At 37.2% G+C, this 25,343-nt stretch overlaps 1 protein-coding gene across 3 annotated transcripts in view; it reads left to right on the top strand.

Annotated features, from left to right (window-relative positions):
* Positions 1-25,128, top strand: part of LOC113115165 (cell adhesion molecule 1) — a 154,354-nt gene extending 129,226 nt beyond the window's left edge. For 2 of the 3 annotated variants that reach the window (XM_026282522.1, XM_026282520.1), the window contains 3 exons: positions 171-224; positions 22,253-22,378; positions 22,462-25,128. In XM_026282522.1, coding sequence (XP_026138307.1) covers positions 171-224; positions 22,253-22,378; positions 22,462-22,580 — 299 coding nt within the window. In that variant the 3' untranslated portion in view covers positions 22,581-25,128. The remainder of the gene's footprint in view (positions 1-170; positions 225-22,252; positions 22,379-22,461) is intronic. The other variant, XM_026282523.1, reaches the window with a different exon arrangement.
* The last annotated feature ends 215 nt before the right edge of the window (positions 25,129-25,343 follow it).

Here is a 25,343-nt window from a genome sequence, read left to right as displayed (position 1 = left end):
TAGTCAGGTTTATGATATGATGACAAAAATGTTCCCAGGTGTAAAGGGGGCTTTGGTAAAGAGATGTTCCTCTTTCTTTCAAATATCTCTATCATACTAACATGATGGCTTTTGTGACTTCTCTCCTTCATATAATACCTCTTATGTGTGTTTTCATTTTTTCCATCTAGATGTTCTCACCACAACCCCCCCACCCACCACTACCACCATCAACGCTTTCCAAGGTACAGTATCCCATCTGAGTGGCAGGGTTCTCACTCCATCTCACCTTTTTTTACATTTTTCCTGTGTCCTGCTGTGCTTGTGCATCTAAGTGTATGTGCGTGTGAGAGAGTGTAAGTATGCGGCTGATGCATGTTACTGTCCGTGCGCTAAAAAAGACAGCGGGAAGAGGGTAAAGTGCAGGGGCTCGTGCAGAGACAGGCGGGCCACCCTAATAAGATCTCGACGCAGATAGTGGACTCGGTGGCCTTGCGGCGTCTTGCCGTCATTGTCACTTGTCAGGTTGTGCTTGTCAAATCCTTTTTTGTCACTCGCTTGATCTTTCACCGTAGAGATTCATTTTGGAGCGAACATCTTATCAGGATCTCGGCATGTCTGTGCGTCAGATTACAAATATCCTCGGCCTTCCATAAGAATGACATCAACACATCCTTGAAATGCTCTGATGAAACACACTGTGATTTTTATTTTTAAGTTGTAAATAAAAACAAAGATTACAGTGCCCTGCATCATAATTGCTGAATGAAATCCAATGCTAATTATGGGGTGCTGATTCCAAATAATAATGTCTCATTTGCTCTAACACATCACACTTTCTCACAAAGTATGATGCATTTTGTAGCAGTTTTCTCTCTACAATAATTTATAAGTTGAACAAATCTTGTATTATCATTTAATAAGCAAAACAATTGCCACAAACACGATTCTTATCATTTTCTGAGCCAGCCTACTAATATTTTTTGCAACTTTCAACTTTTGTACAGTATAAATGATTCTGAAGATGTTATCCTGATTTCAAGGTCAGAATTGTGGCCCGTAATAGAATAGAATTTTGTTAAGTTCTTTGACCGTAAATGGAGTATTTGAACATTCAAATATTGTAAGTTAAATGTCAATGTTTAATTCTGAATTAATTGCAATTTCTTTGTATGTATTTGTGAAATTTACTAGCAATTCCTCTAAAATGTTTACACCAAATTTTCATCAGTGTATCAACCATGATTTATCGTGTTTTTTTTTTCATAAATGTGGTTATTTATCGTTATCAATTTTCTAGTGGCTGTTTTATTCTAATCCTAATGAGGTATTCTTGAGCTCTTAAAAACACTCTACCAATCCATGTTTATTAACATGCAAAGGAAAGCTCAGGACTAGGAATTCCCAGCAAATAAATCAATGGCAGGTAATTGGTGCTATATAGAAATGTAATACATTTTTGATGAGCTAGCAAAGAGTGAGAAAGGATAAGCTTGCACTCTACTATCAAAAAAAATCAATTAAGCCATAATGTCTTGCCGAAACGCTCAGTAGCTTTAGGGGGTGACATTTAGAGATGATTGCCATTTATAACTCAAAATAAATGGCTTAATGGAAGCGATGATAGTGGCACCTTTATCAGATGCTGCACTTTCTCCTCTTTGGCAAAATCATCATGCACAGCGAGTAGGAGCGTGATAGTGTCAGCTTTTCAGAGGAATCATCTATGCTCAGGACTTTTCTCTGATCATCAGGCTGAACTAAGTCATGTCTGGTTTTCGCTCGGAAGAGCCGTTCTCTTGTGTTCCTTCTCGGGCCTAACTTCTCCGCATGCAGAGTAAGCATGTAAGAAGTTTATTGGTGTAACCGTCTTAACCTCGGATTACCGTTCGAGCAGAACTTGCTTTCAAGCAGACACAGCGGGTAATCCACTCACAGTGAGAACAGGAGAACTCGGGGGACCTGCTAGACATCTGAAACAGTCACAGTGTTTTATCTGATATGCAGTCTGGTCTTTAGGACCCGTGGACGGCTATGGTTGGAGAAACGTGACCCTGGGTCCTGCACATGTAGTCTGTGGGTGTGACGGGTCGGCTCAAGGGGACTGAAGCTGCTGTGGATCAGCGATTAATATTGATAGGAGAATGAGTGCAAAGCTGGTTTCTGTGACAGGGAAAAATAAGTGTGCAATACAAGTGAATATATTGTCTGAATGCGTATGGGTCAGCCTCACAGCATTATGCTATTACATACGGTTGATTGTATACTGATTTTCCATTATAAAACCAGCACATTATTTTAGTTTTGTATTTATTTTTTTATTTTTTGCAAAGTAGAGGCTGGATATATGAATGTGAATCTAATGCATTCTATATGTATCTTGCCCAAAATGGCTAAAACATTGGTATTAATAAAATGCTTCAGTGAGAGTGCAGTTATATTTGGTCTTTACTAAACTTCCCAAAATAACAGAGCTGTCTCCATCAGAGGTGCTACTGCACCCACACTTGTTCTTGACATCCCATTCTTGTGGGAGGGTCTCTCTAGATTTGCGCTACACCACTGACTTGGCCTGCGAGTTTAGTCTATGAGTGTGAGAGGTCGGTCAGCATTATTTGATTTCGAGGGGATTGAATCTGCCATGGATCAGAGATTAATATTGATAGGTGCAAGTGTGTGCCAAGCTGGTTTCCGTGAAAGGGCAAAAAGTGTACCATCCAACTGGATATATGGACGCCCTGCAGGGTATTGATGAAATATAAAACAATGAAGGCAGCTGAGCTCTAGATCAGGTGCGCCGCAGGGCGGGTCCATATTTTATAAGATGGTGTCAAGCTAGATGTGAATGCGCATACTCATCAGCATCTGTAGATGTTTTTCCGGTATCACCACCTCAAACTTCTCTGTCCTAGAAATCTCCTCCATGAATCTCCCAAACAATCCAATTAAGAGCAGAACGTAGAGACAGACAGCCGGACCCATCCGATTGTTGACTCAGTCACTTTGAGAAGCTTTGTTTTGGCGGCGAGACAACGCAGACATTTAAAGGTTACCAGATTCGCTTTAAAACCCTTTGAATAGACAAAAGATGATGTGTCCTTGCTCCATATGTAGACATCAGCAATGTTTTCCTATATAATGAGTTCCTCCTCAGAAATTGTTCAAGGCTTATCCAATATGTCTTGGTTGAGCTCACTGTGCCTGCAGGTAAAGCAGAGGGTGCTGGGCTCATGGATCTGTCTGCTGAGCGTCATTTATGCAGCTCTGCGTGGGAATGATGGAGTTGCTGCCGGCCAAACAACACACTGAAGACTTTGTGTATCATTAGTCTTAAAACAAGCTCTCCAGCTTCGGCTGTGATTTAATTTGTCACCGCGAATGTACTGCATTGCTTCCCACCTTACGATGTTCTTTCACAACATAATGCCAGGGAGGGCTAATTTTAGACCATTCTTACTGTTTGTTGACTTGAGGCACATAGCATCTTGTTTTCTTGCATTGTTGTCAGCTGCATTTATAATATGTAAGCTTTTGGCTCTTTAGCTGACTTAAGCCCGATGCACACTTTGCAGTTTTGGAGACAAACTGTGGGATCCGTAAAACGATGGCAGAATAGGCAGTCTTTGATCGTGACTCCCTCACCGAGGCGGTTCTCTCGATTCTGTTAATCTGATTATTTACAATTCGTTTTGATTCTTTTGTGCATACGTCTATAATGATTTATAGTTAATCTTGCTTACATAGGGGGAAAAAAAATTCTCTCAGCGTGTATTTATTTATTTTTATTTTTATTGAACTTTTAACATTAACAACAGGGCCCAAACAATGCATTACAATTGCTGTTTTAACAAATCGTGTTAATTTCGAAACCTACAACGGTGTACCAGCTGAAATCCCTTGCCGAAAGTTTGAGCAAAACATGCTAACTGTTCTGTCTTTGGCTGCACAGAACACTATTTAGAGTCCCATCCTCGGAGGAAACAAGGGAGCGGTGGATTTTCTGGTTTATTTACCATTTAATGCTGCTGCCACACAGATTTACAATAAATGTGATTTATTTCCTAGCTGTTTACCTTCACAGACATAACCGACTGGTTTTGTAGTTCATGTAAACTTGTGTGTGAATGAGAACTTAGTTTATTACTCACATGCTGTGACAGCCACCTTCTGTCCGTGTGCTTCAGATGTGTGCACTCACAAAACATATGTTTTTTTGGATTTCAGTGCGAAGATAAAGATTATAATTAGAACCAAAAACAATTATTTTTTTTATTTTTTTTTAAGCAGGTAGGAGCTGTAATGGCACAGCTCTATTCTGGAAATGGGGTGGGGAGCAGCAGCTCATTTGCATATAAAGAGACAGGCAAGAAAACAGCATGTTTCTGCTTCCACTCAAAATTGGTATTTTCAAAATGATATAATAAATGATCTATGGGGTATTTTGAGCTGAAACTTCACAGACACATTCTAGGGTCACCTGAGACTTATATCGCATATTGTAAAAAGGGGCATAATACTTCTCCTTTAAAATATCCCTCAGAGTAATTCAAACATAGTTCATGGGTCATCTTGAAAGATTAGTTAAATCATTTATTTGACAACACTTGCGCCATATGTTCTGATTCAAAAGAGTTGGGTTAAAAGAGTCATTTGCTCATTACTTATACACTGTAAAAGCCTTAATGAACTAATTATACTGTAATGAATGAATTTCTGACCATGTAATGAACATTGATGCTAGCTTCTCTGTATGATATACAATGTAATAATCTGCTTATATATCGTTCCCTTTCCAATTAAATTGTAGTATTACACATACCTTGAGTTTGCTTTGAAATAAAAAATAAGCAGCCCACAAATACACTCTTTCATCAAGCCATGACAGACTTCAACATTAGCACACTGGCTTGTTAGAGAAGCGTCAGAATGTGACACAGCTGCTGATAATGTAAAACGCCCAGTCAACCCTGTCAATTGACTCACATAAAAGAGGGCTGATGTCACACGGTCTGGTTTGGCTCCAACCCAAAATCTCACCGGCTTCATATCGTACAGTCTGACAAGCAACAAACACAAAGGACAGGAAAAAAGTCACACAGTGTGCACTTGGCTTTAGACAAGGCCAAGTCTATTAAAGAATTTTTATTTTTTTATTTATTTAGACCAAAGAAATGCACAGCGGTGGCTCATTATCAGCCGTCACTCATTGTAACAACATGGTGTCACACAGTAAGCGTCCCAGTACCCACATAGAGTAAATCACTGTGAATTCCCTCCAGATGCAGTTGTACTAATCAGATGTGAAAACACTGTACCAGATGTTGCCTTTGGTCTCCCCATATGAGCTCATCAAAGATTTCCTCTGTTGATTTTTGGACAACAAAGAACGGCATCAAACGCAAATCTATCTATCTATCTATCTATCTATCTATCTATCTATCTATCTATCTATCTATCTATCTATCTATCTATCTATCTATCTATCTATCTATCTATCTATCTATCTATCTATTTAGCATTTTACTGATATTCTGTATCATTCTGTTTTTCTATGTACATATCTATCATTTTTTTTGTTCTATCCATCTAATCAAAATAGTAATATTCGTTTTTTTGATGATTGTAACAAGTATAAAATATATTCAAACACATAATTCTCCTCTACGTTTTTTATTTCTAGTGGCATATCCTTTTTCAGTCACATTATGGAAGGAGGTTGTGAAGTGAGTTTTAAGTTAGCGGAATATCTCGTTCTATAATGTGCATGTATTTCATATATAGTGCATCATGCAGTATGCTAAATTCCATTTCAAACATGCCTGTGTATCTGTGTTTATACTGACAATGAGTGACGTCCTTTGCGCTGGACATCCATGCAGCGGAGCAGACCACTAAACTCACCCCCCCCCCCCCCCCCGGCCCCTACAATAAATACGCTGCTGTTTGTGAATTTGCATCGTGTTGTTTCAGTGCATCTACTGCTTTGTCCAGTCTGTTTTTGTTGTTTGTCCTGTTTATTTTCATCTCATCTCTTTTTGCACGCTGCCTCTTCCCTCCTCAGCCCTCCTCATGAGCCCAGACAGCCCAGCGTGCTCAGAGCCGCTACCCCTCCCGCATACATCTGAACCGGCTCTGCGCTCCTGCTGCTTCTGCTCTTTCATGTCTGCTCTCATAGCCCACAATAATATCACAGTCTACCTTCATGCCACAGTCATACATGTGCGAGAATGTCACTTTGCTTAGACATGCTGAGATGAAAGCTCAGTGAATTAATTCAATACAGGAAACTTGTTCTTTCAGTGGGAGAAATAATGGGCGAATGAACTGCCATCAGGTGCTGATGAGAAGATGTGACACGCGATCGTGCCGCAGTGCGTTCACAGGAAAAAAAGGGCCCCCTCGGGTGCACGTGCACGATCGTGTTTAGAAATACTTCAAGTTTGTTGTGTACGGGGAAGATAAGTGATTATCACATGTCTTGTAATTTCCCTCCATGCATAATGGCGAGCTGTAGGAGGCCACATTTCGAATCACAGGCTTCAGTGAGTTTTAGGCCTTTCATTATCATCTGAATATATACATGAGTGAAAAATAAAAAGTCTGTGGTAGTGAAAATTCTGAATTTAAGAAATGTCATCCTTTGGTTTCATAAATGAAACTTAAAATGAATTGCTACAGGCTCTTGAATTGGAAAGACAGGAAGATAAATTTAATTAAAATTCCAGAAAATCAACACAACAGAGGAATTTAGTTATTTTGGATGTTGTTGTTACAGTTTTTCTCAGTCACTTTGGTGCATTTCTCAAATCAGAAATGAAATTCTCAAAACTACTTGTACAACCTCCACATCATCTAGTCATTTATTCTTTTGAGCAAGTTGTGATTGCTTTTGTACATTCTTGCAATTGATTATGCACATTTGTCTACAGTTTCCTACATTATCAGTTGCTAATGTCATGTCTCTCAAAATGTATCATACAGTTTTCTGTGCAATAGTCTTACCCCTCAAAACATCTAGTCTTTAGTTCATCGTATAAGTCATTAAATGCAAGATGGTTAATCTAGTTGCCATAAACTGCCAAGCACACTTTTTATGTTTATTTTTACAAATTATTATTAGATTTTTTGTCAATTTGGCATGAATTGTGCAAGTGAATCTTTGCTAATGAAGAGAATGTAGATCAACCAATGATGAACCATTTTTTCTGAAATAGCTCAAAGGTTCATCTCATGAATCTTCAGTTGGAAAGCTTATACTGTATAGATAGAGGACAGCACAAGAGTTACAAATTCTGAAAATTGACTTATTTTCATCTTTGTGCCCATATTTATTTTTTCCATTCCAATATCACAATGACATTGTAAAGGTTTTTTATTATTATTAGTTTTTGGGTCAGACAACTAGTAAGTGTAACTGGGTATTATATCCAGTCTCTTTCAATCAATATCCCACATACCGTGATGTAAATGTAATGTAAATGTAATGTAAATGTAATGTAAATTTGTACTCTTGCAATGGATATATGGCATACAAAAGCATATGTCATACTGTTCAATACAGTAACTTTCATCAAAAATGTTGCCATAGTTTACATCAGAGCACACTGTTATATTGACAGCATGACTAAGCAATTTGACTGTCTTATCCGTAAACTATGACACAAAGACTTGTCATTCTGATGGTATTGACAAGCGACTGAGAAAAACTGTAATATATGACAAAACATAAGTAATTATATGTTAATGATGCTATTATTGTGTAATATTAATCCCATTATTCTGTGATGAAAATGAAAGCTAAATTATTTAATATATAATAATATATTATGGAGGGAAAAATACAAATATAATATAATATAATATAATAATGTGTTTGTATATTGTACATAGACAAACAGACAGTTTTATAATTTAAGGGAGTACAATTAAAGTGTAATGGAATTATTACAGTTTGCGGATGTAATGTATTTTAATACATTTCTTTGTTCAATATATTAATTAGAGCTGTAATCGGGCCTTAAAAGTTAGGCCCGACAGGACCCGAGCCCGACAGGTTTCGGCCCGAGCCTGACAAGTACATTTTGATTGACAGCTTTTTTTAAAGCCAGAACCCGTTTACAGCCCGACATTATTCAAATGTGCGCACGCACACAGCTCTTTTGCCTTTTGTCTACGAGTAATTTATTCATGTTTTAACATAATTTACTCATAACTAACGTAGACTAGACCACTTGGAAGTTGGAATAAAGAAATAAAATAAGTCCTCTGTGACATCTTAACATCTCAGCATTCTAGACATAGGCTCATTTAACCTATAAATAGACCAACGCACCAATAAAAACGAGTCATTAAAAAAAAATTAAATTAAGATAAATTTTAAATTAAGATGGGTATTTGGCAATAACGAAATTAAGATAAAGGCTCCGCCGGATTTGCTTTATTTAATAAAAGAATAATGCCAACATTAGCGTAAATACTCTGTCAACATTATGCATTTAAGACTCAATGAATATTTAGTTATCATTTGAAAAACCTTTACTCACAGAGATTAGGCTAGGTCTACATGTTTATGTGGAGGAAAATGATTGAATCCACTGTAGATGTCTTCAGCGCGCTCCTGCGCTCACTGATGGTGCGTCATTATTCACTCATTATTCTCATTATAGGCATGGTCAAAACTTTTCCACACCTCAGAGTTTGCTTTAGTTGCTGGTGCAACCAAAACGTAATCACCAGAGGCAAGCCTCCGTTACACCTGCTCAGCATTCATTTTCGCATCTGTCTCGCGCTAATCGAAACACATCACATGACCGCTCGTTCACCTCGCAAACCGGAGCGCAAGCCTGAGCCCGGCCCGAGCCCGCGTAAGATGATAGAAATTAAGCCCGAACCCGACCGAACCCGTCGGGTCCCGACGGGTCCCATCGGGTTCGGGCAAAGATCTTCAGCTCTAATATTAATTACTCTTTAACATAGTTTTCTGAAATTGTATATTAAAGGGATACTCCACCCTAAAATGAAAATTTTGTCACTAATCACTTACCCCCATGTCATTCCAAACCCGTAAAAGCTTAGTTCGTCTTCAGAACACAATTTAACATATTTTGGACAAAAACTGGGAGGCCTGAGACTGTCCCATAGACTGCCAAGTAAGTTACATTGTCAAGGTCCAGAAAAGGTATGAAAAGCATCCTCAGAATAGTCCATCTGCCATCAGACGTGCAATCTGGGTTATATGAAGCGACGCAAATTTTTTTGTAAGCGAAGAAAACAAAAATAACGACTTTAATCAATAATTCCTACGGTCAATGGTCTCCTCTGTGTCACTCTATATCACCTTGCTGTGTTTGCTCTTCTGTCTCCTCTGCACCACAAGGTAGATACATGTAGAAACAGCACATCCTTGTGGTGCGGAGGACACAGAAGAGCATACACAGCACGGTGATATGGAGTCTGTTGACAAAGGAATTATTGAATAAAGTTGTTATCTTTAGTTTTCTTCGCTCACAAAACTTGTTCCCGTCACTTTATATAACCCAGATTGCACGTCTGATAGCAGATGGAGCATTCTGACAACGACTTTCCATACCTTTTATGAACCTTGACAGTGTAATTTACTTGGCAGTCTATGGGACAGTCTCAGGCCTCCTAGTTGTCATCCAAAATATCCTAAATTGTGTTCCGAAGAATAATGGAGCTTTTACAGATTTGGAACGACATGGAGGTAAGTGATTAATGAAAAAAATTTCATTTTGGGGTGGAGTTTCCCTTTAATATCTATTTCATCTACATGATGACTGTTCAAAAATAAAATAAACGTGTGTGTGTGTGTCTATATATATATATATATATATATATATATATATACTGTATATATATATATATATATATATATATATATATATATATATATATATATATATATATATACTATTTGATTAATATATAAACAGATGAGTGTTTTTCAGTCATTTTAGCACTGTAAGTACTGTGTGTGAGTAACACTCTTTTCATTGAAGCCTCTGCATACTTGATTTTAATTGAGGTTTCTTTACCGGTGTCAAGCAGCACACCCTCCTTTCGTTTTTGTCTCTGCTACGCGAGACATTTAGCCTTTCATTCTCGCAGTTTATGCTTTCGCACCCCGAGTGCACTTTTCTCTTTTTTGACAAGTGTTTTATTTTCAATCCCTAACTGTGTAGCCTAGCAACAGGCAGCAGGCAACAGTTCAAGGCCTAAATATGGTTTTCTATGGAGGAGGAGCAAATGCCACGGTGAAGTACACTTAGTAATTTAAACATCTCAGGAAGCAAACATCTTTTGCAGTACCTGCCTCTACAATTTGTTTATTTCATTTGCCAGAAAGCCCCAGCGTCCCCCCACGATTCAGACAGGCTTTTGTCCTGTGTTTAATACTCACAAAGTTGGAGCTTTTTTTCTTTTTTTGCCCCAGAGAGACCAATCACCTGTGCTCTGAGGACATCGGCTTCAACCAGACAGATAGATCAAATCCCCAGTGCTTTTACAAAACCCAATTCTGGGACCTCACCTCACAGCTTCTGCTCCAGCTGTCTATTTCTAGTCCAAAGCAGATTTCCTGCAGATAGGGATTTAGATCCCTCAGGTGAGGCGGAAGCTAATTTCTAGACAGGAAAGGTGTGATGTTGAGATACACTGATGATGGATAATGGTGAACCCTCGGCTAATGTAAACAGTCTCTCTTCTTTTTCCTCAGGAAGTTGCGATGTTATCCTTTCCTAGTTACTGTATGTTTTCTTTTTATAACAGTCCAGATTGTGAGTCGTTATTGACACATGGAACTGATTAGCAACATTTTCTATGCCAATTCGGTTTATTCACAGCTTTTTTTGACGCTGTTCAGTTGAGGTTGGCCTGCAGGTAGCGGTGTCTGGTAGCAGATGTTTGGGTGTCATGCATTTAATTTAGCATTTCAGGCAATTAAAGTGCAGAAGATTGTTCTGGATCTCCAAAGTATAACTAGATAGTGCATTATATATACAGTCTTTACACAGCAGACTGTTGTAATGTATTCGGTACATTTTAAAAGCCTCCAGGGTTGGTTTCGCTCAGAAAGCTTACACGTGTCATGGGATTTGTGAGTACAGTTCTCTTGGGAGAAATTAAGATATCATCCATATGTACTATTAGTAAAGGGATTTGCTAAAACATATTTAAGGCTTATTCATAAACAGTTTTTCATTCAGTCTAGTAAAGGAATTGAAGTTATTTAAGCATGACAGTGTTAAATATTTGTTGATGTTAATCTTTAACCCAATACGAATTAGATCTTAATACAACAGTTTTTTTTAGCATTATTTATATATAAGTTTTCATGAATAATTTTCATTCTTTTATTAATTTTAGTTGAAGTTTTAGTTATTATCTTTCAATTGTTTTGTGATTTTATGTTAATATTATCATTGTTTTTATTATTTTTATTTAAGTTTGAATATTTCAGCTTTAGCTAATTTCAGTTAGCTGCCAAGGCAAAACAAAAACTTAATTTTAAGTTTCATTAAATATTTTTATTTTATTCCATTTCAGATTAATTTCAATTACTAAAAACAATTCACAGTAGGTTTAGTTTTACCTTACTATTACAACACTAGTATATGTTTCACAGACATACTTCATGATTTTAAACCAGTCTAAATCAAACATGTCAGAATTTTTTTCCCACAACAGTAAAAATAACAGAGGAAATTACTTATTTTTTCCTGGTAAGAAATCTAATACCATCTGGATAGGAAAGTCTTATGATTGCAGGTATATTATTTTTTCACATTGTTTTTCCTAATTCATATTGACCTTCGTTGAATACTATAAGCTGAATTTCTCTCTGCGCTGCCTAGAGCACCTTCATTATCAATTTATACCTTCTTGCCAACTTTCTGGGAAAAATAACAGTTGGTGGTTCAAGCACTGCTGGCATCCCATCCCATTTCAAAAGAGAATGAAATCCTGAAGCGAGTCCAATCACAAAAACTGCTCCGAACAGGCAATCTAGTAGCAGCGTCATGTCAGGTATGATCCTCCATGTCATTAATTCCTTCTGATACACATATTATTACAATTAAACAGCACGTGAAAATAGTCACTCTCAAAATTACAATCCAAATCCAGTACATCATATACGTCTTCTGTAATTAATTAAAATGTACTTTTGTTTAGAAAATAAAATTATGGACATTAAGCCATGGTGCCCATGTGGAAGTTGCAGGTTCGAGTCCAGCCTGCAACATTCTGAAATAAACTGCCGAAATAAGACAAAGGAAAGTGACCATCTGCAAGTTCTCCATCTGCATAACAGGGTTGGTTAATGCCGTAAGAAGTCATATAAGACATTGCCGAGTACCTTCTGCCAGTGCGGTTTAAATGAAGTGCTTTCAGCTTTATCATAGCAGAGTTTGGTTTTCTCTCAGGTGATTAAGTTTCAGTGAAACTTGTTCTGCTGTTACAAACAGGTTGCGACCATTTGAGCTCCCATTTAGCAGTGCGGTTTTAATTACGCCTGTCTGCCGAGGGGGAGCAGCAAGCCGAGCGGCGGATGCCGTGACTGTCTGCGAGCCACTCAGACATGGAGCACATATGCTGCACGAGAGCAAACGAGTGCCGGGTGCAAATGGAGGGAAGATGAGTAATTCATGGCACGGAGTCAAGTCAGTGCGCCCCGGATTGTAATTTAGTCCCGTTTGGCAGTGTTCACCTGAGTGCCAGCACAGCTTACAGCCCCCATCATCTCCCATGAGATGTCATCATGACTCAAGAGCGCACGGAGCCCTCTTCGCATTCCCCTCGTATACTTCTTATTTGTTTATATGTTCATTAGGTCTTTGCTCTCTGTCAAGAGTAATACTGCCGTCTGGTGTAACACGGTGCGGTTTTAGGCATTAGGAGTGCAGTAGCGAAGGAGAAGAACGTAGTTTGATGGAGTCGCCTGTTACAAAGAAATCACTTCTAAATTGTCAAAAAAGAAGAGGAGTGAGGTTTTGTTTGGTGTTTACCTCGCCAATTTCGGTGTGAATTATATTGCTGCGTTAGTGCCATATTGTTTGTAGTAGGTCACCTTGGTGAGAAAGCATCTGCTCAGAACAATAAACTCATGTAAATGTTGTGTTTGGGGTGTCTTCGGCAGGCTTCTTAAAGACAACGTGAAACCCCTGACGTTAAGCACGCCTGTTTAAAAATGCACTTCCAAAAAGCGAAATTAATAAATGTATGTATTAGCTATTTACACTAGATTCATTTGTCAATGCAAGAACGGAGAGGAGTTTTAGGTTTTAATGATATATTTATTAAATATGCATTTAAGTGTCAGCTTTATGCGAAAATGGCTTTTGCAAAGTTTAATAATAAATCACATTTATTATTTTTATGGGTATGGGTAGGGTGACTTTTTTCCTCACGGAACGCAAACAGAGTTATTATGAAAATGTCAAATCTGTTTTTGTTTTTCCATACAATGAAAATGTTCAGTGGGTATTTTGCTTGGTTTATTACATGCATTATATTATATACACACATGTATTCATACTGCATATAGGATTTGAACTCAGATGCCCTTAGATTCTACACAATATTTAATAGTTCATTGCAAAAGATAGAGCAATTTATGATGTTTTGATTAGACTAACCCTAACCCCAACCCCAACCCTAACCCTAACCCTAACTCAATAAAATTTTCACAATAACACCAAAAACATACTATAAATTGGATTCCATGTTGGCTTTAACTTTCTTTGGCCAACCAGCTTCAGAAAAAAAAAGCATGCAGGTCAATCCCAAAGCAGTCTGGACCACATGCTAATTTAATTGTTTAAATATTTTCAGCAATATTTGTATTAAACTGACTCTAAGGTTGGCACACTGCATGCTATGCGAGTGTGCAAAGAGGGATTTCGTCAGTTATTGGTGAAGTTTTTGTTGTTGTTGTTGTTGTTGAAGAGGTTCCAGCAGAAGTGTCTGTAGCCTCCAGAGGGAACGAAACTGCAGAGAATCAATGGAGGATGAATGTACTCATCGCTCTCCTGTGACAATGTCAGTGTCAATGTTTAGTTCCCTTTCTATCACTCTACTGTCAGAATTCTGCCATAATAAAACACTACTCACACGGCACATCAATGAAAAATGACACTTTACTTCACGACACAGACCACCGCAGTCTGCAGCTGGGATGAATCAAGCATTATCTGAAATCAAACCAAAACTGACAGAATTGTTTCAAGCATTAGCCGATGTGAGATGAACAATTTTTTTCTCCATTGTGTATGAGAAGAGGAGCGCTGAACTCTTCGCTGGGTGCCATTGTCTTGCTTTGTTTGAGAGGTAATTGTGTGTTAATGAGATGAACCCATGAGAGAGATTTCAAAAGCAAATTGAGTTGAGCAGGTGTTTGTTGTCTTGCATGTGCTTCAGTGTTTTAGATAATTAGAATTGCATTGTATTCCAAAATATTCACCCATTCAGTTTTGTCTTTTTAATTTAGCTCAATTGCAAACCATAAACTAATCTTTTCAGCATAATGACAAGCAAATAACTTACACTACTGTGGATCAGTTTTGGTTTCCCTGCATTAACAACAGTGTTGGAGAAGCCTTTTTGAAATTACAGCGTGTCAAACTACAAACTAATCCAAAATTCAAATAGTTCATCTAAAGCCAAGCTACTATTTTAAAATGGAAGCAACTAAATTACAGCTACTGTACACATTGCCCAAAAAGTAGCTAATAATATTGAAGCTTTGGGGGAAATATTTGTTTAAAATGACTATTTTTAGATTAAATAACTATTTTAGTATAACTTTTAATTAATTTAAAACGTAAATTATGTACATTAATGATTTAAAGGGTGTTTGTATCTAACACTAACTACTAAAACTATAAAACAAATTTACTGTGCACAAATAATTATTATAGCATTTAACAAATCTTAGTCTTGATAGTGGAAAGTGTGTTTTGCTGTTTATTTACTGGGATTAATCAGACTTTCTAGCATTATTTATGAGAGCATCTAGGATGAATTGATTTATTGGAATCAACCAGAATTTATAGCACTACATATGAGAGTTTGGGATGAACCGACTCATTACGGTATATTGGTTCATTAGAATGAATCAGATATTCAGCGGACAGGTTTAAGATGAATCATTTTATTGGGATGACTTTATTCATTAAAATTAATCAGATTTTTCAGCACTTTGAATGAGAAAGTTTAAAATGAAATGATTCGTTGGGTTGAATTGATTCAATAGAATCAACCAGTATTTCTAGCATAAGAGAGAATACAGGATGAATCAATTCATCCAGATGACTTGATTCATTAGAACAAAACAGACTTTCCAGCACTCTGAATGAGAGAGTTTACGATCAACTGATTCATTAGAATCAACCAGAATTTAGAGCATCTGAGAAAGATTGGGATGAACGTATTCATTGGGATTAATGCATTAGAATGATTCAGACTTTTCAGCACAACAGATGTCAATAAATTGAATCAGACTTGCTAACACTACATATGAGAGTTTAGGATGAATCGATTGATTAGAATGGCTTGATTTATTATAATGATTCAGACCAAAGGAACCATATATGATGAATTGATTCACTTAAAACAAATCTTACATACTACAGAGAGAGATTTTTTTGTGGTTTTGGATGCATTCAGGCTGGTAAACTAGCAAACCAGGCTGGTGTAGGATATTTTTCTTTCAGCAGGCCTGTAATGCTTTTGAAAAGTAAAGTTCACTTCACTTAACTCACTACTTTTTTTAGTTAGTTTGCACCTCAACACTGATCAACAATCGAACAGCGCTGCGGCTCTTACATTATCTATGAAGATCCTCCAGTTATACACTGAGCGCAGAGACTCTCATCCGCTGAGATGATCCCTGTGGCTTCAGCCTTATTTCCAGCACTTATTACAGTGAGTTTAAAAAGTAAAATGTGTCGACATTTTACATTGAGTCTCTGAACTTTCCCATCCTCATCTTGCCCTCATTCAGCAGGCGGTGTGAATGTGGGTTATAGCACACTCATCTGAGGAGGGTAATCTGAGGCTGGAGCTGTGCTCATGCTGTGGGGCTTGTGTGCATGTTAGTCATAATGTAGGCCAGAGCTGTTCCAGATGTGGAATACACCTCCTACATGCTCTTCTTAATAGCCCTATCATGAATTATGCATATTACACGTGGTACAAAAAGTTGCGGGGTTTTGTTTTTGGGTACAAGCAGAGGCAGCCATGCCACTCTTCTTTTTGAAGCTGTTATTTTTCGCATATTGCAATGCCAGTAACACAGAATTCATTATTTTGGATTTATTTCCCAATTTGTGCATGTATTTGTCAAATTTAATTAAATAAGTGTGTGTAACTGTTTCTACATTGTATTCTGTGGAGATATTCACACTTACATTTCCTTGTTAGAGTCTTGCTTACCATAGCAACAAGAGATTCTGTTTACCGCGAAGCTTCCACTGAAAAAAAAAACAAAACAAAAAAACACAAAAGCAAAACCTAGAATGAAAAAAAGCATCCTGACAAAATACGTTTTTGCAAGCATAATATATTGAAACGATTATAATAGTAGATGTTTTGATATTTGTAATTCGATTTCTATAGAAGATGAAAAGGTACTTATGAACTTGCATGCATTCTGACAAAATATTTTTTTTTATAGCATAATATAATGAAATGATCATGTTATAGTATATGTTTGATATTTATAGAAGATGAAATGGACTTTTGAACAGATTGGATCAATCTGCATTTTTATTTTTATCTGCAGTTATGGCCAGAATATGACTAACTTGTAAGACTTGTGAAACATAATATAATATAATATAATATAATATAATATAATATAATATAATATAATATAATATAATATAATATAATATAATATAATATAATATAATATAATATAATATAATATAATATACCAAAACTATGGACAGATAAGAAATAGATGACTAATTTGCAAGACTTGTATAAATAAATATTGATTTATTTTGTATATGTTTATTGTGTATGTGTATATATTCATAATGATAATACAACTTGATGGCTAACTTGTAAAAAAATATTTATTTAACATTCAGTTACTTTTCAAATATATTTGTATGGGGTTAGTACTACAATTAATGTGGATAACTTTTTTGTGCATATATTCATAATGATAAAAAATGTGATATTATATTAACAATTATGATAAATGATAGCAGTATAATATGATAAGGGAAAAAAAAAACATTTCTCAAGTGTTAATGTTGGTGATGGAGCACTTGAGACTTTTCTGATGGGGCTTTTATTATGATGTGGTGGACAGCAATGTAATATATATATATATAAATACCATTGAGTTTTAAAAGTATAGTAAATAAAGCTATAAACACTGTAGCAAAGAGCTCTGTTATCATCATCACCCATGTCAACAGTACTAAAGAGATGCTTTTCACCCAGTAATAATGCATCAGCGTACTGCCAAAATAAAGGTCAGAAATAGACGCATTCAGTGAAAGTGTGAAGTTCTCCATTGCTTGTAAAAACGCTACATAACTTCAACACTTCTTTAGTCCAATTGCCAAAGATAGCTCAGCAGGCAGCGAGGTGCCAAAATAAGTCTGGCTGATTTTATCAAAGATGCCACTTCTTTTCATTGTGGAGTAAACGACACGTCTACAGTCTCCCCGATTCAAAGCCCCTGTTTTTCTTTCCCACGTAAAGGATGCGCTCCATTTAAGCGGTTTAGGGAAGGGAATGCACGGAAGCGGATTTCTCTCCAATTGAGAGCTTTCTGCTTTGATTGCAGTGCAAAGGAAATGAATTATTATTTGAAGTTGACTAATGTTTCCTTGTGATTACAAACCAAGCCGGTTGCTTGCAGCAAGTCACTCAGAAAAGCTGAATGGCTGTGAGTTGGATATGAAAAGGCCTCTCACCAATACACTGTAGACGTCTGCTCCGGACTCTTGGCATATTTATCATTCCATCTACATAATTCAGGGGAAAAATGTCACCAGCCATATGCTTTGTGGCATGTAGCAGGCTGCTTTTAGAGCATATTTTGGTAACGCTTTGCATTCGCTGACTTCACTTTGTGAATGTGATTTAACTCACAGAGAGCCACAGATAGTAGCAAATGTCTTTGTCACCCCTGTGACCCACGAGCTCAATTTAGAGACTCTATCAGGAAAACATGCTTCAAAGGCTCCACATGCTGAGGGTCCAATCTTTGTTTGGAAAGGTCTCCCTTTGTACCCCGGGACCGTGGTCCTTTCTCGCCCCGAATCCGAAAATGGGTTCATGTTCAACCTCTCCTTAATGTTTTTTCTTTTAAAATGTTCTCGCCTGAAGAAAATCTGTCGTTCAGTGCCTCAGTCAAATGCCGTGTGATTTACGTTTCTTAGCCACATTGTTTCGCCTAGGTGTCCTTGGGTGATCTGTGATTTGTTTAAAAAGAAATTTCCCTTTTCATTTCATCAGTGTGGCTTGCTCTCGTAGCCCTGAGACGAAACTCGGGGGAATGACCTGTGCGGAAAACTCGAACCTAGATTTAAAAATCCAATAAAAGCGGGCCGGGCGAACAGATTTGTGAGCTCTGTTCCTGAAGATTTCCCTGATTACTTTTTGAAGTGCCTTTTAGCGGGAAATGCCAGAAATAGACAGGAAGGCTATAAGACTACCACATTATATCGGCCTGTCATGCATAAGCCTCATATTCTTGTGTCTTCGCCGCTCACAAGAGCTTGGCCGTTCCACTTTGGTCTGCAGCTGCTGCAATGACAGTGGCTTGCAGTTTAATTAGTCACTTCAGCACAGATGCAGAATGAGACTCATAAAACATGAGCTCTCTGGCCCTGCAGCAGTGCATAAGTCTTCCCCCCGCCTCACCCTGCTGTAAATCAGGCAAAAGTCCTCTTTATTTCCCAATAAATCCCACTCGCATCCCCCCGCCTGCTTAACACAAGTACGGTTTGTAAAGCCCACCACGTGCCGTTTAACGCTGGCCCGTTTGGCCTTGTGGTCCCCCAGTCCAGAATACACATTATGAAATGGCAGCTTGGGTCAGGAGCTCACATCTTAAAAGAACAGTTCATCCAACAAATGAAAATTTGCTCATCCACATGACTCCAGTCTATTGGTTAATGTCTTTTTAAAGCAAAAAGCAGTTTATAATATTTCATAATAACACTTCCTCAGAAATCCAACGATATTTCTGTTTAAAAATGCTGGGTTACGCTGAGAATCTCTCTCTCTCCTGTAGGACGCAAAAAGCCCATGATCTGATTGTAACTCAAAGCAGCTGCATTGCTTCATCGGAGACAGGCTCAACCCAGCAGTTAGGTAATAAAAAAAATGACCAAGCATTAATAATGTCCCAGCAACTTAGTTACAGAAAAATTACCCAGCACCTGGGACAAAATATAAAAAATAACCCAATTAAATGTCCCAGCAAGATGAACCCAGCATTTGGGTTGAGAAAGTAACCCAGCATTTTTCAGAGTGTAGCTGTTTTGGACCATTTGGACTTGTGAATAGTGCTGGATATGTGCATATTTCTCCCCTGATTCAGACAAGATGGCTTTCTCACCAGAAAACTGAACTTTATGGACAGAGGACTTGTATTTTTGCCAGTAGCAACATTTTTAATTTCAATGTGTTAGATATCACCAAAACTAATAGATATCACCATACTTCCTAGGCTGATTAATTACATGAAAAAAAAAGTATTATAAATATCATATTTTTTTCCCCTGAATTAATATGTATTAATTTAAATACATTTCCAGAACAGAAACCTGAACATTAAATAAAGCCAATGTTTCGTTTTGTTAACATGCTGGAGTCAAAGGTGTCACAGAAGGGATTTTTAAATCAGAAAATGTGGTCTACTTTTCACCCTGTTTTTAGGAATAAAATGTTGTATAAAATCAGAAAAAGTATATATAAACAAACCCCCTCTGTCAAATCTGTTACTGAAGGGGAGATTTATCTACAGTGCAAAAAAAAAAATAATAATAATAATAATTTTGAGAAAATAGCCTTTAAAATATTGTAAATGAAATCTATAATGAAAATATACCCTTAAAAGAGTATTTAGCATGTTTTCTTCCCACTAGTCTGAATAAACGTGTTATGAAAAGCCAAACAGCCCCAAATCTCAAAACTGACCAGTGCATGAAAAATCTTTTTTGCCTGTAGTGTCTCACCTTAAAGGCTATATATGAGCTTTCCATTACATAATTCCATGTGCATTATGTAGTCAACGAAAATTGTATTCACCCCCAAATTTCCTCTAGCAGGCTAAGATATCCGTGGCTCTGGACAGTTAATTTATCTGCTGGTGTCAAGCGGGAGGCAGGAGGGGGAGGAGGGGCGGAACTGGGCCGGCGGAGAGAGCGGGAGGGGGCGGTACTGCGGAGAGAATGGAATGTGACAGTGCTCCTCTCCGCTGTGTTCATTCCTAGTCTCATGCTAATTAGCACTGGGAACTGGCTGCCAGAGCCATGAGAGGTGCCTCTGGTGCAACATGATGCAATGCAGGGCTTCCCTGTGCTATATCAATGCACAAACCTCTGTGGCTCATATCAAAGCGGCATCATAGTAGACTATCATCCTGCTGGGCTGGATCTGTTGGTTTGCTGCAGGCAGAAAGGGGTTTATCAAAAGATGTTGTTTTCACGCCTTCGTCGGCATTGACATGTATTCAGTCATTTAAAGTTCTAGGTAGGTTAATTGGTTAGAGCTCTACATGCTCTTATTAAATCCAAAGAAACGCGGTTAATGAAAAATGGTAGGTCGGTCACTGAAGCTTTAGCTTGTGTTGTTTCTGAAAATGGAAAAGGGCAGCTTCTATCACTCTTATACCTGATGAAAGGTTATTGATTACAAAACTGAATGAGTAATATTGAGAGGAATATAGAGTCTGGGTTCTGTTGAGGCACTTTCAGTCTTTGCTCTCAGGTCTACATTCTTTCTCGTGGTTTGGTTGCTAGGCACTTCATCAGGAAACTTAATTAGAATGTGTGCAGGGTTTATTTTCTGTCTGTTCTCTTACAAAGCATGTCTTCAGCCATACGAGCCACTGCACCAAAAGCTCAAATAAAGGTCTTTTGCTACGTACATAAATGGGGAAATGCACCAGCAAATTGTCTACAAAAATAAAAATACAAAAATGCTGAAGGCTGAAGGCATTCACTGTAAATGCCTCAAGTTAATTTAAGAATAACAACATTATAATGTCTAGTATGAATAAGAGATTTGCAAAAGATTACATTTAGAAACACTGAAACTTTTAAATGTGACAATGCACCAAAACAGACCAAGAAAAAAATGAAATAAATAATGTCAGTGTCTAATGTCAGCCAGTATCCAATATGGTGCTGATATATATCTCTATATATGCTATCATTCAAAACTTTGTCAGTAAGAAATATCATTTTTATTATTTATTTATATTCATTTTATCTATATGTATTTTATTTTATTAAAATAAATTAATGCTATTATTAAGCAAGGGTGACTTAAATGTATTAAAAGTGACAGTAAAGAATCCAAGAAAAAAAGAAATCAGGTGGTTTCCCCATGCACCAAATCAGCATCAGCAAGGATTCTGAAACATTCAGCTTTGCCATCACAGGAATAAATTACATTTAATTATATATTCAAACAGAAAACCTGTTTTTAATTTGTATAATATTTCATAATATTACTTTTACTTTATTTTTTTATCAAATAAATGCAGCATTATTAATGAGCAAAAAAGCCAGTCTTTATAAATGCATTTTGGCTGTTTTACCATAGTGACTGGTAGATCTGTTATTTGCATTCTCTCTTTTCCAAACATTTTAACGTGCGTATATGCTATCTATATGATTTATTTCATTCAAACCAGCTTAGGCTGGCAACTTTATCTCCCCAGTGTCAGTGTTGGCTCAGACTGCTGATGTTTCAGGATCAAACCAAACAAACTGTGTTTGAGTATGTGCTAGTCTGTGTCATGCTATTTACACATTTACAGGAAATGTCACAAACAAGAGTATGTGAAAACCGTCTGCCAGATTCACTGAGAGGTGTTTTTAGTCTAAAGATCAGGCATGTGTTGATTTGTATCAGGATGACTGTGAATATAGAAGGGAGATGGCATTCATGTATTTATTTAAAGCAGAACAACATCATTTGGCAGGGGATCTCACACTCAAGTCCTAACCGAGAAGGTGCCTTCATTTCTTTGCGTTTGTGTTCCTCTTTGACACAGATTCAAGAGCAGATGGAGCGCCTCAGAAAATTGATCACGCCGTCATCGGCGGCATTGTCGCGGTGGTTGTGTTCGCCATGCTTTGTCTCCTGATTGTTCTCGGACGATATTTTGCAAGACACAAAGGTAAATCAAAATGCTTTGGCTTGATTCGGGATTGTTTTTTTGTTTTTTTTATCTGTGGAAATGACAAATGTTCTTGTTTTAAGGTACCTACTTTACCCATGAAGCCAAAGGAGCGGACGATGCCGCAGATGCAGATACTGCCATCATCAACGCAGAGGGGGGACACAACAATTCGGATGACAAGAAGGAGTACTACATTTAACTCTGACTAGACCTGCTAGCTTCCTGTGCTGAACAGCAAACTGTGGACTGCTGGGTTGGGAGGGAGGGGTTGTGGGTTTCAATCAGGCTGGATTCGCACCTGTGCAGCTGAAGAGATGGTGAGGAGAAGGTGCTGCCATCGAGACGGACGGGGTGTGGGATGGCAGAGCACTAGGAGAGCTCAATTTTAGACCGCTTCACCATCCAACACCTCCCGCTGGGGCCGGTTTTGTTCAGTTTCGACATTCGCTAAGAATTTTGTGCCTTGTTCTGTTCTTACTGAAGTTCCCACTTTCATCAGGACACCCCACAAGCCACTGTCTCTCGAACGGTCTGAACCCATGGTTATTTTGTTTTCGTTTCATTTCGGTTTTAATTGCCAGCGCTCTCTCTTACGCCGCTCTGTCTGCAGGTCTGAAAGAACGCTACACATATAAAGTTTCGGTGTAAGATTCGGTCACAGAACGACCGCTTGGGTTGTTTTCATGGATTGGTTCCAAGTAATTTTTTTGGCAAATTGCCTGTTGCTCTCCTCAGTCCTTTAGAGAAGATAGAAACCTCTTTTGTTGTGACCAGCAACATTCAGCAGCAGTATTGTGTTGTTGCATTATTTATTAGATATACTGTATCTATGATTATAATCGGCTTGTGTTGATATTAGGGCTGTCAATTGAACACATTACTTCAATACCATTATATATATACATATAATGGTCAATATATATATATATAAGTCAATAATGCCCCTGACCCATGCAACATGCAAAAAATTATTTATAGTTTAAGTACTCTATAACTCCTAAGTCCTAAGATGTTATTATATTTATAAATCAATCATATGTAATCATTATTTATGAAATAATCAATTAATTGAAGGGTTAATAATTAAATTTAGTCTCATTTTGTCAAGATTTTGCCAAATTTTTTTTTTTTTTAAGTTTAACTTCTCATATGGTGCATTAAAATGTGGAGCTCATGGCATAAAAAAATGTTTGCATGTCAACAAAATATCACAGACTTAATAAAATAACAAATCTTCTTGATACTGGACAGACAAGACAACCTTTAAAATGATTTACTGTGGACTGTAGGTTGATTGATTGACATATTCAAGGATATGGAAATTAAACAAACAGTATATTGTCCTCCTATGCCTAATTTGAATTAATTTGATGAATTCATCAGCATACGTTGCAGTTGGTTGGATTAAAACTTTTAAACGATTGACAGCCCTAATCGTTCCTTAGGTATACTGTTTGTGATTATAATCGGCTTGTGTTGATATTCATTCCGGCTTGTATCGCATTATCCATATACCAGCTTCACTCACAGACTAATTTATTGTAATTAACGCCCAAGCATTAAAATTGAATGCCAAAGCAAAGAAGAGCAGATCGGCTCCTAGCTCAGCTGTACAGGACGGCCGTCACAAAGATGTCCCCTCATGAAACAGAACATATCTATCAGAGTGTAAAATAGCTTTCATTTTTTAGCTTGTTCTCATTCAGTAGGCTCAGTATGAGGTCGAGGTCAGTGAGTTTCTCCGAATATTGTTAGTGCTTCTGTGCGCTTCTCATAGTGACTTAAAAAAAACTTTCGTACTAAATGATATAGATGGAGCCTGTATGTTGTAAGCCATACTCACAGTTGTGCCCTCCAACACATTTCGGTTAGCAGCTCTTATTCTCGATCCGGTTTATGTGTAGATGCCAGATTGAATGTAATAGCTCTACAATAATGCAATACTTGTGAGTCCTGGATGTTACGTTTTTCTCATCAAACATGCTTTAGTTTCAGGTGATGTATGCAAGGGAGAATTTAACCAGGGACATGTATTATGTTTCCTCACTTGTAAATGTATTATAAATGTATAGAGCGTGAAATTATTACATTATTGTAGAGTTAGTGAAATATTACACTCATACCAGGCATTGTTTCATATATTTGGCCTTCGTTCAGTGTCCTAGACAGTTGGACAGATGCGTATTGTTTGTGATTAAGTACATGGGGGCATTTTGGAGTTATGGTGAGAGTGCAGTAAATATAGTAAAATCCTTGTGACGAAATTGTTTGGTCATAGCGTTTACATGAATATGTGTATTATCAAGTGTTATTTTTTTTTTTGTTGTTGTTTCTTTGTTTTTATTAGTGTTTTTTCCTGAGATTATCTGACAGGTGAGCATTATTTAGTTTTGAAACTAATAAATTATGGTATATTCATGCAAGGGTCTTGTAGCTAATGCCACTCTTTATACTTGGTTATGTGGAAAGAAATGTTCTTTATGATTGTCATTATATGTTGTACAGAATTTTGTGGATTTATACAGCAGCAGATTTATTTAAACATATCATGTTCTGGATGCCTACAACACTAAACTAAACTGATTGAGAATGAAGTAAATGAAAGTTTAATTATTGCCCCCCAAAAATTACTTTGGCCCCAAGTTCATACATTACTATTCCAAAGTTGGGGGTCAAAAAGATCTATATATATATATATATAATAAATTCTGTTCTTTTCAACAGTCTATTAAAAAAATTAAAATATTTATCATGGTTTCCACAAAAATGTTAAGCATCACAACTGTTTTCAACGATGATAATAATAAGAAATGTTTCTTGAGCACCAAATCAGCATTTTAGAATGATTTAAATCTAAAAATTCAGCTTTGCCATCACAGGAATGCATTAATTATTTATTCAAATAAATGCAGCTTTGGTGATCATAAGAGACTTATTTCAAAAACATACAAAAAATCTTACC

The sequence above is a fragment of the Carassius auratus genome, chromosome 15 (assembly GCF_003368295.1).
Source record: "Carassius auratus strain Wakin chromosome 15, ASM336829v1, whole genome shotgun sequence".
NCBI lineage: Eukaryota > Metazoa > Chordata > Actinopteri > Cypriniformes > Cyprinidae > Carassius > Carassius auratus.
This window is presented reverse-complemented; position numbering and strand designations above follow the sequence as displayed.